Source organism: Perissodus microlepis, chromosome 10, assembly GCF_051167445.1.
Source record: "Perissodus microlepis isolate ML-2025 ecotype Zambia chromosome 10, ASM5116744v1, whole genome shotgun sequence".
Taxonomy (NCBI): Eukaryota; Metazoa; Chordata; class Actinopteri; order Cichliformes; family Cichlidae; genus Perissodus; species Perissodus microlepis.
The window spans coordinates 18,210,459-18,227,483 of record NC_140470.1 but is presented as its reverse complement, the minus strand read 5'-3'; the positions used below and the strand labels follow the sequence as shown (position 1 = coordinate 18,227,483).

General features: G+C 40.2%; 2 protein-coding genes across 2 annotated transcripts in view; one reads left to right on the top strand and one right to left on the bottom strand.

The window, feature by feature from the left end:
- LOC146379247 (replication protein A 70 kDa DNA-binding subunit-like) overlaps positions 1–3,816 on the bottom strand; it is a 46,525-nt gene extending 42,709 nt beyond the window's left edge. The window contains exons 1-6 of the mRNA XM_084940446.1: positions 3,680–3,816; positions 3,154–3,201; positions 1,309–1,387; positions 1,033–1,141; positions 849–940; positions 659–757 (exon numbers count right to left, since the gene is read on the bottom strand). Coding sequence (XP_084796572.1) covers positions 659–757; positions 849–940; positions 1,033–1,141; positions 1,309–1,387; positions 3,154–3,201; positions 3,680–3,712 — 460 coding nt within the window. The 5' untranslated portion in view covers positions 3,713–3,816. The remainder of the gene's footprint in view (positions 1–658; positions 758–848; positions 941–1,032; positions 1,142–1,308; positions 1,388–3,153; positions 3,202–3,679) is intronic.
- Positions 3,817–4,600: 784 nt separating this feature from the next.
- Positions 4,601–11,923, top strand: smyd4 (SET and MYND domain containing 4). Its single transcript, XM_084940445.1, has 10 exons — positions 4,601–4,881; positions 5,090–5,234; positions 5,689–5,778; positions 8,047–9,016; positions 9,597–9,863; positions 9,966–10,153; positions 10,814–10,961; positions 11,062–11,178; positions 11,340–11,463; positions 11,731–11,923. Exons 1-10 carry the CDS (start codon positions 4,748–4,750, stop codon positions 11,852–11,854), a joined length of 2,307 nt encoding a protein of 768 aa, XP_084796571.1. The 5' UTR covers positions 4,601–4,747; the 3' UTR covers positions 11,855–11,923.
- The last annotated feature ends 5,102 nt before the right edge of the window (positions 11,924–17,025 follow it).

Below are 17,025 nucleotides of genomic sequence, written 5' to 3'. Positions count from 1 at the left end.
AACTTTTGGATCCTGCGTCTACTGATGCAAAACTACCACTTTATGCATCTCAAATTTTGGCTTGTTTTTTGGGGGGATTCAACTACAAATACTAATTAAAATTATTTCTTTGCTAAGTTGCGTGTCATGTGCAGATGCAAAACTGGTTCATATATTGAGCTAAGTTGCTGTTTTATGCATGAATGATCGATAGGTCTGTGTAAGTGGCTCAAAAAAAACCATTCCTCTGAAAATGCTCAGCTACAAGGACTGACTGAAAAATTAGAGAAAATGCAGACAACACCCAAAGGAAAAAAAACACGAGAACTATTGCTCAAGACCACTTTAAAAACCTAAAAGAAAATCTGGCTGCTTGGAGGCTAAATATGAAGAGATGAGGGGTTCCTCAAAGCATCTGCACAGTGCTGCATATCATATAATTAATGGCACATATTGTAAATGAATAAGTACACTCACTTTTTCTTCAGGTTCTCAAAAGCCATTGTTTTGCACTATAAGCAATTTATTCTGATACAGTGAGATATAAAGTAGTGTTGATGTCAACACAATGAAAAGGTGCTTCTGCCACACAAGTGACTAAATAACAAGCAGGAAATGGCAGCAGTATTATCTTATATTACCATGATTCATATACAAAGTGTTTGACAAAAAAACTCACAGCTGTAGTTCCTATAGGAGGGTCCAGGCACGGCAGCAGACGGAGGGGACTCTGGAACATAGGTACTTGATGACACCTTCTGTGGAGATGAAGTCTTACCTAAAAGTGGAACAAACACCATGAGGGGCTTCCAGAGGCTTTTTATTACAGTTTCTTACCTTCATCCATGCACACTTTAAAAGTACTATACCATCTGTATTATAAGGAGTGGGATTTCCAATCTTCCCCCCAGTTTCCTTTGCTGACTTTAATATATCCATGTCCATAACAACAACCACACGCCTGGAACAAAAAAAGGAGCAAAGTGAAAATTATACCAAATGGGAAAACATGAGTAAACAAAAGAAGAAAGGAAATAAAGAGTCAACACATACCTGCCATCAGCCAAAGTGTTGTTGATGGTCTTTTTCAACAAGCACACACAGTTTGGTACCAGGAGGTTCTCTTCAGATAAATAGTTTAACTGGGTAGCAAGCAGGCAAGCTAGACACAAAAATACACAGAAACATTCATATATAATTTCTAGAAAAAGAAATATCACAGTTTAACTGGCTATATCTCAGTATTTAAGACCTGCACATTATCTTTGACTTTTATTTCTGGTGTCACTTCCAAATTTAAAAGTTGTTGTACTACTGGAGGACACTCACAAGTCAGAGAGTGCTGGCCATCACTCATCATAAGTCGGAACCTGGGTGGGCTTGAGGCATTACTGATCTGACGGATGTTCTGACAAACAGAGAGGGAAGGAAAGATGTCAAAATCAAAACAACAAAAGGTTCCAAGATATATTAATAGAAATCATTAAACCGCTCTGTTTACACATGACAGCAAAGAAGCAATAAAATCAATTATAACAAGCAGGCATTTATTTACACAGCCCTTTCCCTCGAACATCTCCACAGAGATAGCAGATGAGTCAGGACCTAAGGGTGCCGTTGCCTCATCTGTAAGCTCTGAGTGGTAAAGAAGGGAAATGTTTAACTAGCTAGCCTAGCTGAGAAGTTATCAAACGTTCTAATCACAAAACAGGTACAGTGGACACCTGTGTTTGATGTGCATTTTGCATTTGCATTTGCAAAAAAATGCATTTTGTCTGCATGTGCTGACTGTGCTTTTTTAGTGAGTAGGAGAGGTGAGAGGAGGAGAGAATAGGAGAGAGCAGAGAACAGATGAGATGCTAAATGATCTGCTGTAAAGGTGAGGAAGAGGAAATTATCACATGAGACAGAGTTAACACTCTTTGCCTCAGCTCAAAATGAGCCCGTCATACAATGAGATCAGAAGATGAGATGCAAGCTCATTCATTTTACAAATTTAACAAAGAATTGAAAAAATACAGAGCGTAACAAAAAGAATCATCTGATTTTTAAAGGTTATCTTTTATAAAATAATGAAAATAGAAGCTTGCAGTAACTAAAAAAAACATGGCTGTACATAAAATTTTGCATACAAAACTTTCACTATTGACAAGTTCTCAATGTGTCCCCCTCTATATGTAACATGTCCATAAAACATATTCCTTGCCGAGTTAAACTTGTCTCATACTTTTGTGAGCATGTCTGTAGTCACTGCTACCTACCAGCAACCACATGAAACTCACAAATCTTCTCTTTCTAACAGTATGTGGCTGTGGAATTAAAGCACTTTGAAATCAGATGGTTCTTGTTGATACATCGTGTACAATCTCTATTATGTCTCCATCTGCAATGGCAAAGCTGTTTCAAGTTCACAATGACATCACTGAATCATTCCATCTCCAAACACCGTGAGCCTTCTGCTTGACTGTGTCAGATTTGCATAAAGATTTTATGATCTGACATTTGGAAATTTATAATGATTAAAGAGATATTTTACCTTCAAATACTTTTCAAGATAATGAAAATGGTCTGTCGATCCATTTGCAGCATGCATTTTGGCAACTGAGTAAATGTTTGAACATGAAGATCTCAACAACTATTAAAGATAAACCCACAAAATTTTCACTGGCATACTCGCCATAAAACTGGATCAGACTAATCTTGTTGTAATTTGGTGCTATATAAATGACATTTAATTGAACTGAATAAATCATGAAATGTCCGACTATTGGCTTGTTAATATAAAAAAGAAATTTAAAAAATCCCACACACTAACAAGAAATGTTTGCATTGAAAAGACAACTAGTGACAATTTCTGAATGATATATAGTTGTATTTAACCATAATGCAAAATAATACACGTAGAATACTTAACATTAAACCTTTACTCACAAAATTGAAAAAAAAAAAAATGCTGTCTTTATTCTGTGCTTGTGCTTGAATGTTAAGTCAAGTTGCACTGCAAAAAGAAAAATATAAGTAGTCTAAAACTAGAACTAAATTCTTTAGTTTCCAGATGGTATTGTAATTATAACTCATATATACTCACATATACTCTGTACTTATGCTATAATAGAGCCTTCTATGCATATCATGTAATCTGAAATACAAGTAGGTTTCCACAGAGCCACTCACCAGCAGCTGCAGCACGGGCTTGTCCACATCTAAGCCTTTGCAGAGGGCCTAGACATCAATAATAACACACATAGTCGTCGTTAGTTACAACTGCCTGTTTGTCCTCATTACATATTACAGTGTTGCTAAGGCAAAGTTACAGTGTAACAACCATTGGACAAACTGCCATCTATTCTGTTTCTCATGTGGATGGTGACAAACACTTTCTCTAGACGTCAAATATTATCGAAAAACTGTCGAGAGGTAAAATGTCATTATAGCCCAAAAATAGATTGTTCTGTTGACCCAGCCTGATTGTTTTTGCTCTTCATCCCAAATATTGCTCTTAGAGCTTTTTTTTAATCAACCGGTAACAAAGTTTATTTTTAACTGATCTGGTAATGCTACAGCTGATGAACCATTAGGACCAAAGGTAAACATTAGCGCACAGTGCTAGCAGCCTGAAGTTACACCACACCACAATCAAGCTTGAGACACGGAGTCAAAAAGAAAACAGCAGCTCAGTCAGTTTAAGGTTTATGCTTACTTCAACCGCCCCTTTTGTAAGAGGTACGCTCATGTCTCTCGTGTGAAGCTTATCTCAAAGCTTGCAGAGTTTAGCTTTTCTGGTACGTAGCTCCAAAAAAAGCCATGACACTTATCGCGATAAGAGAGAGGCAAACGATACTTTGCCGAGACGTTAAAAGACCGGAAATGTCACATTTACGCCTTCAAAATAAACGATATGCTAGGCTACTGCACGACATTGACTATTTTGCCAATCTGTTACATTATATTAATTTGACAGTTTCAGTCTGCAGCTACTGCACTGGTCTAAAAACTAAACATACTACATACATACTACTACATCTGCAGCATTTACCCAAATTGCATTTAAATAATATTGCATAATAACAACGCAACACCCCTTTTACTAAAAATACTTAGATAAATAAAACCTATTATTTGTATTTATACAACAAACAGATTCAACAAAGCTGTGACCACCACTATGTGTGTATTTGTATAATAGCCAGAAATGAATAAAACAAAACTTAAAAGGCGAGGGGCAACAAAACTGAATAACACCAAAGGTAATCCAACTTGTATGGAGAGTTGTGTTACTACTTTTAAACAGATGTTTCCAAAACTTACTTATTTAAATACTGCCCTCACACAGAATTGCTACAAATATAAAAAGCATTTGAATATTGTTTCATATGGCACATCAGATTCCGGTGCAAAATGTGAAAAGCGCCTTGAAAATAGTCACGAAAAGCAATTTTATAACCTCTAAAATGAAACCTAGCTTCAGAATTATTTTTGGATACTACTTGTTTTACGACAATGTGATTAGTTTGAATTGTGTCATTAACCTAATAAGGAGAATATTTTTCAATTTTCACATACAGGATGGTCTTTGCACAGCCACGGGTTTGCAGTTTTGATTTTATTGTGAAAGATATTGCCGGGAACTGTAGTTTGGTCCACTCTAACGTGACAGCTGTGCTGAGAGCGCTGAGAGCTCATGTGAAACTGATTCAAAACAAACCCAAACTACCCTCCGGTCCTGCGGTCCTGTCAGCAGGGTGACGCGGTTCTGTTGTAATCCATAATGGATCTGCCGTGCGTTCAGTGGCAAGATCACGTGGCACAGAAGTGGCGCGCTCTCGAGCCCAAACTAAAGGAACAGTTTACGTCCCTGCTTGAAATAGATGACGTTTTCAGATGTGGTCTAAGTCTCGTGAGGTAAGCACCCAGTTCAGCTCATGTAGTACCAATGGATTTAAGAGTACGAACCTATTTTATTAACCTTACACTGACTGCTAGTTCTGGGGCAGCTGCAACAGCTTGGACCACTTGAACTGGACTTTAGTCCAGGAAAAGTTTTTGAACAGTGCTCTGCACCTATTTTGTGTTTCTGTGTATTATTAAAGGGTTCTTTTTGCTTTTGCAGACAAGATGATCTGGACTTCTTGCAGCAAGAATCTGCAGTATATTCAGTACAGAAGGATGCAGAGCTAGCAGCCAAATGCAGGGTGAGGGGAAACTCCAGCTTCAAGACTAAAAACTACACTGCAGCTGCTCTGCACTATTCAAAGGTAAATTTGAAACAATATTATATCTTACTCTGGGACTGTAGGCACCCTAGATACTTTAATTCAGTTAAAAAAAAATCCTTTCTTTTAGCAGGAAGAAACATCCGGCAGAACCAAGCTCAGTAAGAGAGTGGCTATATGCTGCAATGGGTTGGAGTGATTGGGGGGAAGACAGGACAAAAGACACACTGTGGAATAAAGCCAGAGATTAATAATAACCAATGATTAAATGCAGAGTGGTGTGTAAACACTGAGAGAGTGAAACAATGTGAAATACTAGCTCTGATGTAAGTTAAGTAAGAAATACTACACTGGTGACTATCGCTGTTACATCTGAGGTGTATATGGATTTTATTTTGACTCTAAAAGTGTAAGCATGCCTTTGATATTAAGCACCTTAAACATGAAAACACTGCCCACCATAAACCCCTACCTCCACTGTCTCCTGTTGTTACAGGGCATCTGTTTTGCTCCCAGTACTTCGGAGCAGCTGTCTCTGTGCTACGCCAACCGCTCTGCTACGCTCTACCATCTGCAGCACTACCAGGTGAGTCTGTGCCACCTTCACCATTAAAACCAGCTGTGCTCAGTGGTTGGCTAGTGTTGTCATGGTGTGATCTACAATTGCCTCTAGGAAGCTTGCAGAGAAAAACGTGCTGGTTCAAATCCTCATGCAAATGGTTGATGATCTGCACACAAGACTGCATAAGTGTTCTTTTTTTAACAATGCTGAAGACTTTCTTGCTGTGGCCAACAGGAAGGATACCCATGTCCCTCACATCACGCCCGTTTCCATCACAGAAGCTTTACCTGGAACCATTTATAAGTCACTGTACCTCTGCGGGTGCTTTGCAACCAGGAGCTCATCTTCTATAATGATTTTTTTATGATTCATTAAATAAAAAAATATCGGGCATTATAATATTTTTTTAATATCCTATTTCTCAAACTTGTGCCAGGCACTAGGATTAAATCAAAACTGTACAGGGCATTCATTTATCCCACTTACTTTTGAAGCTGTTATAAAACACCTTTGACTGCTAATTCCACATTGTTCTCCCCTCACAAGTCAGGTAAGAGTTTTGAAGCACCAGCTGAGTCCACAGTAACAACCCCGCTCTCCATTACTTGATGTATAATAAGCCTGTATGGTTAGGAAGTGTCTGTGGGAGGACATTAATCTGCCAAAAAACAGGAATAAAAAGATTTTTAAAAAGTTCAACTGAGCGAAGTTAAAAAGCAGTAATTCCTGCAGTTTCTCATGTTTAAGCCTAACATGTCAAATAAGTTATTATCAGTTTATTAAATTTTTAACACCTTCAAATGGGAAGCGTGAATTAGATATTCTAGTTTATGAAGTTGTGCATGTTTAGCAAAATCTTGATAACTGTCTAAACCTAACCCCATCTGGTTTGGCTTTAACTCTTTTCTCTAATAAAGATGACATTTAACAACCTCCCCGGTATCCTTAATGAGGAGTTTTGACACCTCTGTATATGTCAATAAAGACGTGGTTTGGCGACTATTAGAATAGTTTTCAGGTTTTTCCAAGCGTAGCTCTATAAGCAGAGACCACCCTCACTAATATCTGATGCAAACAAAGTCATTTTGTTCTATAAGCAGACCTGACATATGAGAGGAACCACTCAGTTCAGAAAGGGTCCTCCTAATGGATTAAGAAAGAGTTAAAACAAAACTAGTTAATTATCCTAACCATAATCACTGGGATTATAGGTCTAAACCCGCCGTGGTTTTTAACATTTGTGCCATGAGTCAACAGTAAACCTATCCAACAAGGAAAGAATGCACTACTGCATATTTCATTCATCTAAGGTTCAGATCGCAGAACAAAATGAACTCTTTTGTTTTTTTTCTTTAACTTCTCTTCTTGGAATCATAGCAGATTCTTTTTCTTCTCCTTCCTCTGTTTCTACTCCTCCTTCCTTTAGGGGTTGCTACAGCAGATCATCTGTCTCCATCTCAGCCTTTCCCTGACATCCTTTTTCTATCACACCAACCCTCTAAACATCCTTCTTCAGTGCAGTCCATGAATCTTCTCTGTGGTCTTCCACCTTTTTCCTTCTGCGTGCACCATCTTAAACATCCTTATTCCAGTATACGTACACTATCTCTCCGATATATACTCGGTCCCTTGACTAAACAAACTATTTTTGAATCACATTGACTGTCAATCTCGGGTTTAAGTGTGTGGTACAAACTCTCAACATCAGACTTAAAGCAAATCCTAATCACAACCACCACACCAACTCAAATGCTGTCCTCACACTAAAATTCTCTCAAATTCATGTTGGCCTAAATCTAAACTGCTCTTTTCCGAGTCCTCTACATAGACAACAACAGGTTTGATGAGAATAGAGAGCTGTGAATGATGTGTGTGTCAGTGCATTGACTAGACCTTCTTTGACCCCCCTAATTCAGCTGCCTATTCGACAGACAGTGCACAGACCATCATTATGATAGCTAGGCTACCTAACCATAGCCAGAGCTGTAACTGGCAGAATCATACTTCATATGTAAAACCTTGCAACAGCTTAGCAGGCGTGTGAAATGGGTCAGAATGATAAAAGTGCTTATTTGTGTACAATCTGTATGTAGCATTCACAGCACTGCTTACTGTCCTTAAAAATGCCTCCAGTATTCCTTTTCTCAGTCTTCTTATGACAGGTTTCTAAGCCTTACCCCTCCGGTTCAGTGCAGAATTCATGAGTTAGTAAAAAGTCTGTCATCTCTATGTTTTGCTCACAGTCTTTGATTTTGTGATTGTTTACGCTCCAGCTTTTCTGTTTTTACTCAGGAATGCCTTGATGACACTGACAGAGCTGTGAAGAATGGCTATCCCTCTCATCTTTTACACAAACTGGAGGACCGCCGCACTCTGTGCTTTAAACATCTCTCTGTACATGAAAAGGGAAGGGAGGATGATCAAAACCCTGCCTCAAACGACTGTAAAGGTTCAGACACAGCAAATTCACCATCTGTTGGGCCTCTCACAGTTGGGATTTGTCCTCAAGTTGTTGTTGACTCCACTGTGGAGAAAGGTCGACACCTGGTGGCTGTAAATAGAATAGCAGCCGGGGAGGTGATTCTCACTGACAGGCCGTACAGCTGTGTCCTCCTACCAGGAATGGAGGAGGTGAAAGGGAAGGTGGGACGGTACGGCAGAGAGAGAGAAGTGTTGTTTGGAGTGGAGGACAGGCGTTGCCATAGGTGTTTGACTGAAACGCTGATTCTTGTACCATGTGACAGGTGTAGCTACAGCCGATACTGTTCAACTGGTTGTCAGCAGGAAGCCTGGGAAGAACATCATCGCTGGGAGTGTGCGCTGGGAGCAGATCTGATGGCGATGGGCGTTATGTCACAGCTCGCCCTGAGGGTAGCTCTCAAGGCAGGGTTAAAAAACTTTCTACTAGCAAGGGAGCCAATCAGAGACAAGCACAAAGAGTGTTTTAATAATCACTCGAGTGATCCTTCTACGTCATCCTATGGGGGCTCTTACCTGAATGTGTATAACTTGCTGCACCACCTGAATCACCACAGCCCTGCTCTGCGTTTCATGTGTGCGGTCACCACAGCAACACTCTACCTGAAGCTCAGCAAGGCAGGACCACCACCTGTATCGTGGAGCCATACCCCACAGGGACCAAACAAGGAGGGAGGAGACGCTGATTGGAATGCAGAGCTATGGATGCTTGGAAGTGCAGTTCTACAGCACATCCTACAGCTGAGGTGTAATGCCCAGGCAATAGTCGTGCTGCAAGACACAGGTGACTGCAGGTGCAAAATGTGTTGTTAAGTTGGCTCAGATTGAGTGTAGTTAGAATAAACAGCTGCAGCTGCGTGTCAGAGGCAGAAAAATGAGAAAGAAAATCGTGTTCCCTCTTTGATGAAATTGATGGATGACACAACTAAAAACGATTCCACTGGCATAAAAGTCATTTTTTAGCTGCTTCAGGTGTGCCGGCACAGCAGATGCTTTCAGAGGAAGATTTACAGTGCGCTCACTTTGCTTCTTTTTCTAACTCAGTGGAACAAAAACAGTAATAAAAAATGTGGGTGAGAATGAAGTTAAAGAGGAACTCAATTTAAACATGCTTGGATGATGGGACATGTTTACACTGCTTGTTGGGTCAAAAATTCAGTTTCAGGTTATCATAGAAGACCACAGAGGTTTACTTTTAGGATGTCACAACCAGAAAATTTAGGAGAGTTTTGCTTCAAAAGGATTTTAAGGATATATAAAACTTTTCTTATTGATTTTTGCAACTGTGAATACTCTGTAGTGTCGACTACGCACGAGGTCCCTTTTTATAATTGCATTTTGTTTTGGCTTTTTGCATCTCACAGGAGCAACAAACTCACCGGTGCAGTCCAACAGGGAAATTCGCATTGCTACTGCAGTATTCCCGACTCTTAGTCTTCTCAATCACTCTTGCTGCCCCAACACCAGCCTGGTGTTCAGCACTGGAGGCATTATTGAGCCTTCTGGTTCAGCTCTGTCTGCAGACTTCAGTGGGGGTGAAGCTGAATGGAGGCACAAGGCGCAGGGAGTCACTGTAACAGTCAGAGCAGCCAAACTCATCACTCCTGGACAAGAGATCCTGCACTGCTATGGTATGATGTACGATGGAACATTTAGATAGATTAGAATCAATATGGTATCATAACCTTGTGTATAAAAGCAATTTTTCACCATTCATTTTATTTTCCCTTCAGGTCCTCATAGCAGCAGGATGGTGACCCAGGAACGCCGTCGTCTTCTGCAAGAGCAGTACTACTTCTTGTGTCAGTGTGAGGCCTGTAGCCAACAGCAGCAGGACGTGGAGGAGCCCAGACAGCAGGAGCCAGGCGCTGAGGGCAGAGGTCTTGGACTCCTGTGCATCAAGTGCAAAGGATCTCTCAAAGTATGAGATCATTATTTACTTTTTTCAGGATTAATGGGGGGCACAGTGTTGCAATTGAAAACATGCTGGTTAGCTAATTGTTAATTCTAATTCTCGACGTACGTTTAAATGTCAGATTGTGTGGTTGTGTGTCTCTCTGTGTTAGCCCTGTGATGGACTGGCAACCTGTCTAGGGTGCACCCCTTCTTTCATCCTATGAAAGCTTGAATAGACTCCAGCCCCCTCTGTGACCCTAAATTCAATAAGTGCAGTGTTTTGCCTCACAGCTCACAGGGGTTTGAATCCACTTGCCGACTGGAGGCTTTTTGTGTGGCATGTCCTTGTGGGTCTTCTCTGGGCACTCTGAATTGCTCCCACAGTCCAAAAACATGTACGGGGTTATTTTGATTTGTGATGTTAAATTGACCATAGGTGTGAATGTGAGTGTGAATTGTTGTCTATTTCTCCCCTGTGAACAAATGACGACTTGTCCAGCGTATGCCAAGCCTCTCGCCTTATGACTGCTGATATCCAGCCCTCCATGAGCCTGAATTAGATACGAGGGGGGAAAAAATGAAAGAATTTTAAAGGAAACCGATCCGTCAATTCTTCTGGCCATTTGCCCAATGTCTGTTGACATTTCCATGTTAATCATTTAAAAATACTGTAAATACTTTTCAGAAAAGGAGTGAGGACAGAGAAGCCGGATTTGTATGTTCACGCTCATCCTGCAGTCATTGTATGTCCTTATCTGACGTGAACAACAGTCTGCAGGAGATCAGGGTTAACCTGGAGAAGGCTGTGGAACTCATGGAGACAGACAGGCCAGGTGCTTGTAAAAAAAATAAATAAAAAAATAAACATCCAAATCTAGTCAAATATAGAAATACATCACTGTCATGTGATTCTTCTCTTCTACCCTCCTCCAGGTGAGGCCCTAAGACTGCTAAAAAAGACTCTGTGTCAGTCTGGTCTCATCCTTGCAGAGGCACACCCACTACAGGGGGAGCTAGCTGATGCCACAGCCAGAGCTTATGCTTCTATGGGTACGCATAATAATGATGTGGAGTATTTGCATATGAGCTGTGTGGTTAATGGTGTTTGTGTTTTTAACACCCTGAGGAGTTAAAAAAAACCTCCAAAAAGCATCTGTGCATATTCTTTGCAGTCTTCTTACTGCTTTGTTTGTGTTCTGCTGTTTCTGTAGGTGACTGGAATAGTGCAGCATCCCATCTGGAGCGAAGCGCTGTAGCCATTGCCTCCCAGTTTGGAAAAGAAAGCGTCGAACTGGGTCGACAACTCTTCAAATTAGCACAGCTACACTTCAATGGGTGAGAAAAGTTATGCAGAGAGTGGGCAGAAAAAAATTTCGGGTTGCTTTCCTTCTTTTTTAGTGTCTAGTGCTAAATGTGCAGTCACACTGCAGCTGTCAGAGTAATTGCCTAAACTTAGAATACTTGGTTTAATAAGACGACAAACCGTACCTGAGCCAAGTGCCTAAAGCTTCACAGTCTCATAACTTCTACTACGTTCTGTTTTTGACTGTCTTTATTTGTAGAAATAACAACCTTTGCGTCATTTTCCTCTCCTTCTCCCAGTGGTTCCCGAGGGGCGGCTCTCTCCGTCATCCCCAAGGTCAGGCGACTTCTCTGCCTTCACTGCGGTCCACACTGCCATGAATTACAGGAGCTGAAGGCCATGGAGCACTGCTTACAAGGGTAGTTTTCAAAAAAAAGCAAACTATAATTAGTTTTGTACTTTGTGAAGCTCATTAAAATATGAGAAATTTCACGATTGCAGGCATTGTTTGTTTTGTGTCTTTAAAAAGCTGTTACATTACAGGTAACATATAGTCTTTTTATAAGTTCTTGTTTTTACAAGAAGAAATTATATTATAGCACTGTAGTGCTGCACATACCCTCAGCTATGCTATAAATATAGGTAACCGTCTGACCTTTAGATGGCAGCAATTGTCCAGTGACTAATTCAATTTCATGCTTGAATGACTGGAAAGTAAGATGTAGCTTCTACTCCTGAACCTACAGTACATGGCCCATGTCCTCCAAGACCTTCAGCTTAAAAGTCTTTATAGGACCATTAAGGCGTGATGTTCAGGTGTTGGAGCATTTTTCCTCTTTCAGTCAGTAATCAATTAAAAGCCTTGCATGTAAGTGATGAAGTACAAAGACTAGTGTACCACAACAGTGAAGAAATAAGGGTTCAGGTCACAGTAAGCTCTGATGTAAAGGTTCATTAGGTTTTAGAAAGGAGCGGAAGCTCATGTTGGGCAAAGACAATAAAATCATGATCACAGCTGGAAGTCCCGAGGCATGTGCCAGTTAAAACCTCACAAGTGTCTGGAGGGCAGCCAATCTGACAGATGTGAAGATGTGCGTACAAGTCAAGGTCAAGACAAAACTTTGGTGAGGCAGCTGGTGAAAGAAGCTGAGGAGCAGTGACTCCTCAGTGAACTCAGAATGGTCCATGGGGCAGATTCCTGCTGATGATTGTGGAAAGAAGGTTGAAAGTTAAGTCTGAATAACGTCTTCATTCAGGTCAACTTTTAATTCTCTCTAAAAACTGTAGAAAACTGAGACTGTAGATGAAATTCTTTTCAACATCTATTAATGTGCTGATTTAAAAAAAAAAAATCAGATCTGTATTCTATAACACATTAGAAAGTGGTTAGAAATTTCTTATCACAATATTCCAGAATGAAAAATGTCCATCAGGATATCACAGAGCACAAAGTAACATAAATAATATTGAGCTGTCCAAATCCACTAGATGTTTAATTTACTGGAAAGTAAACCAAAAAGTCTGACAACCATCAGAAACGTCAGTGACTAAAGCTTGTGACTTCCTGAAAGGAGCCGAAAGATTCACTCTACTTATTAAATTCAAATATACTGGTCAACAGAAAATCAGTGTTGCAAACAGAAAGCGATGTCTGCAAAATCAATTTTGATGGCTTTCCTTATTTTTTTCTTATAAATGATGTCACACAGCAGCCAATCTGAAAGATGTTATCATACAACAGAAGTCTAGACTGCCTGGCCTTAATGAGTGAATGAAATATTAAACCACATCTATACAGTGCCCTTATGTGAACCAAAATTTCAGGAGCGGGACCACGTCTCCAAACATGCTCCTTCCGGTTCTTATCTATATATGTTCCCCCAGTTCTACAAGCTGTTCATTCTGGTTTACGTGCCCCAGCCACCTTCCCCTTTCCAATTCTTTAACTTCTTCACTTCAATTTAGTACATGGGAATCTGCTAGGCCTGGGAGCCGCCGCCAGTCCCTTTGGAGGCCTTCCCCAAACCGCAGCTTAATTCATGTCATTCATTATCTACTAAAATGCTGTCAAACCTAAAATGAGGACGTGGGCCCAGCTAGCATGAACTAAAATCTAATTGAGATGCTTTGGCATGACCTTAAATCTGCAAAAAAATACTTTTGACATTACTGTGTGGGTGTTATGCCAGTCACATCTATACATCTATCCACATCTATACTAAACAGTCAAAAACATTTGGTGATGTATGTTCTATAAGAAGAAACCTTTTGACAAAATAATCATGAGAGTTTTCAGATCTTTAGTCATGCTAAATTTCAGTGTTTAGCCAATCAAGCGGCAATTATTTTAATCGCTTGTTTTTAAATGAAATTAGTTTAGTATTCTCACTCTTTGGTCAAATGTCTCAAAAAACATGTCTCTTTGTATGTTTTGTCCTCTTATAAGCTAATGTAAACTGAGATATTGTTAAAAGGCAAATATGCAAGTGATTGTAGCTTTAACACAGCTTATAGGCTTGAGAAAAGAAGCTGATGGAGTGCATAATAGGAGATTTACACTAATGCAGCTTGAAATCCCCTACATCAGAGATAACAGAGTTTCCATAATAATCCTACATATAATTCAGCTATGCATCTTGAATAGTAAAATCTAGAGATAGTATTCTTTGTTACCCAAAGAAAGACGTATCAAAAGAGCCAAATTTGTCTTATTTGTAACTAATCATCAAATACCTCAGGTCCCCATTGTTGCATCTGTGTTTACATTTCCAAATGGGAAATTCTTCGAATTTGTTTGCTTCTTCTTCTGCATTTGTAAGATAAGTTGTGTGTACATCACTCTCAATAGGAGCTGAGAGAGACATGCAAGCCCATGTCCAAAACGAATCACATGAGCTAGGTAAATATTTTTGAGGTAGGGGGTGAAAAGGAGCACAAGAAAGACAAACACAATCAGCATGAAAAGGTCTGCAGATGTCTGCCGGCTGTTGCAGTATCAGATAGTGGATTTGTTATTTTCACTGTGCAGTGCCATTTGAGCCCATTTCCACAGGCTGCGATCTTATCAGATGTTTTCCTACATAATGCAATCAAAAACGGACAGACCACAGACAAAAAGCTGTGGTGTGCATATTCGGTGATATCTCTAACAGTCTGACAGAGCCACTACCAGCTGAGACGCCTGACTCATCTCTCCAAATTACAACCATGCAGCTTTACAGTTGTAGGCAGAGGTTTACATACACTCACATGTAGATCAACCACTCTTCTTGGAAGAATAAAGTAGTTGGTTTCCTGGCATGGACCTGGCTATTAAGCATAATCCACAAATTTTCAATACAGTTGATGTCAAGGCTTTGGGAAAACCATTCCATAAGTTTAATGCTAGACTGATTTATTCATTCCAAAATCAGTTTTGATTAACATGTTTGTGATCATTTCCTGTTTGAACACTCAACTCTGTACCTGTTTTAACTGTGTAGCTGTTCAGTTGAGATTAATTTGAAGAGATTGTAATCCTCCTCCTTCATTGTTCCATCTACTGTGAGCAATGTAGTAGTACCACTGACAGCAAGACAGACCCAGAACATGATGCTACCACCACCACCGTGCTTGACAGCTGGTACCGTGTTTTTAGGTTTGAAATCGTCACCTTTACGCTTCTAAACATACATCTTGGCATTAGGGCAGATAGCTTAATCTTTGTCCTGCTGGACCATAAAACTTGTCTCTGGAAGGAATTGGCTTTTCCACGTTCATCGCTGCAAATGTCTGTGAGCTTGAAGGTGTTGATTTTGGAGCAAAAGCTATTTTTTTCGTCTGTACCCTCTCAGTGCATGGCAATGTAAAACTCTCTTCACTGTGGACAGTGACGCTGGTGTTCCAGCAGTTTCCAGTTTATGACAGACTTGAACCCTGGTAGTTCCTGGGTTGTTTTTTAACATCCGTATAAATTTCCTCTTATCGGAGGGTTGCTGTTTGATCTAATGATCTTGGAATCTGCAGTTGTTAAGAAATGCCTCTAAGAGACTTTTTAAGAGATCTGTCTCTTTCTCCTGTCAGGTTTACTGTTTTCCCCCTCATAAAATCCAGCAATTGGTATGATCACAAGCCAGACAGCAAGCTAATGCAACTGCCCAAGCATACAAAGAGCACAATAGACTGGGACAATGCTCAAAATCATAGGAGCAGGAGTATTTCAGCAGTTTTATATATTCCATAAATTATCATAAAAAGAGTATGTAATAGTCTAAAACCATTGGAGCACTGTAGTGATTTGAATTACAGTGTGGGAAAGCAGAAGCACCAAAAACAAAAATCACATGCAGGCCCACGAGTGAACTTGACGCTTCATTCTCAGCTTCAGTCTCTGGGGTTATTTTTTCAGACATTACGTAGCCTCCCCTGAACCGTAGCAAATGCTCTAATTTGAGTTTGCAGTGTTTACCCTTCCAAAAGCAGGGCCGATGCCCAATAAAATCCCATTAATCCAGCCAATGTCAGCCTATCCCAACAGACACCGGATGAGAGGTGGGGCACTTTCTGGACAGATAGGCATTCCATTACAGAGTCAGTACTTAAATATTTTTGAGTTGGTTTGAAGTTTGTGATCATTATGGATGTGAATAATCCAATCAACCCACTTATTCATCAGCCTTCAGTTTTAACCTGCTGATGCTGGCCCCTTTGGAGAGGCTGATGTTCAAACTGTCACATCCTGACACGAGCCCCTCACTCTGAAACTCCGAACCTCTCCAGTGTCTCTGTCTGCCTTTAAGCTGGTTTGTTCCTTCAGTCTTCAATGCTCCATCTATCATCCTCTCTCTACAGCAGAGGAAATTTGAATCATGATGCAGATGATGGTAATTTGGCTGGGCTCATGTAAAAATAAAATTTCCATCACTCTCTCAAGGTTATTATCAACTAATATGAAAATCGCTGACAGTAAATCATAGTCTCGATCAAGACTGAATGTTAAGTACAATGATGATGCATTGGAACCAGTTCTGTTGGGCCAAAAATAGAAACATTCATTAGTTATTGCTTGTTTTGCAGGCTACCATCTCAGCATCCAAATCATTGTTAGATGTAGAGCGAGAGCGAGCGCTTGTGGGCTGAATAAGAATCACGAGTTGTGGATAGAGGAGAGGCTAAATTTGGCACATGTGCATTAGAGGTGTTCACACTACAGGACAAGGTGAAGGTGAGCTTAGCCAGCAGACCCACCGGCAATCGCTCTCCCAAACAGCCTGTTCACCTTGCCGGAACTCAGTCACACACTTATGAGTAAGCAGCTCGACACATACAAAGTTAGGTTTTGATTGACACTTCAATCTGCAGGCTGTATGACTCTGGGGATGTCAGTGTTGGTCTGTAAATGAACTGCTTTGGTCCTGCTTAAGATCACCATTATTAAACTGTTATCATAATATCATTGCTCCAAGCACAGCCTCACAGAGCTGCACACATGGATGAAGACTCTTGTCACTGCTTCTTATTTTCAACATTTCTGGAAGTAAAATGTACCTTCTGGCTGCTTCTGAGTTCCTAAACAGGTGATAATCTAATATTTACACCTGTAAAGTATTATTTAG

What these genes read in the sequence shown, in the direction of transcription:
- smyd4 (XM_084940445.1), top strand. Translation starts at nt 4,748, where the DNA reads ATGGATCTGCCGTGCGTTCAGTGGCAAGATCACGTGGCACAGAAGTGG. An exon ending in CTGCTCTGCACTATTCAAAG is followed by an intron (nt 5,235 to 5,688) that starts GTAAATTTGAAA and finishes CTGTTGTTACAG; the next exon opens with GGCATCTGTTTTGCTCCCAG. An exon ending in ACCATCTGCAGCACTACCAG is followed by an intron (nt 5,779 to 8,046) that starts GTGAGTCTGTGC and finishes GTTTTTACTCAG; the next exon opens with GAATGCCTTGATGACACTGA.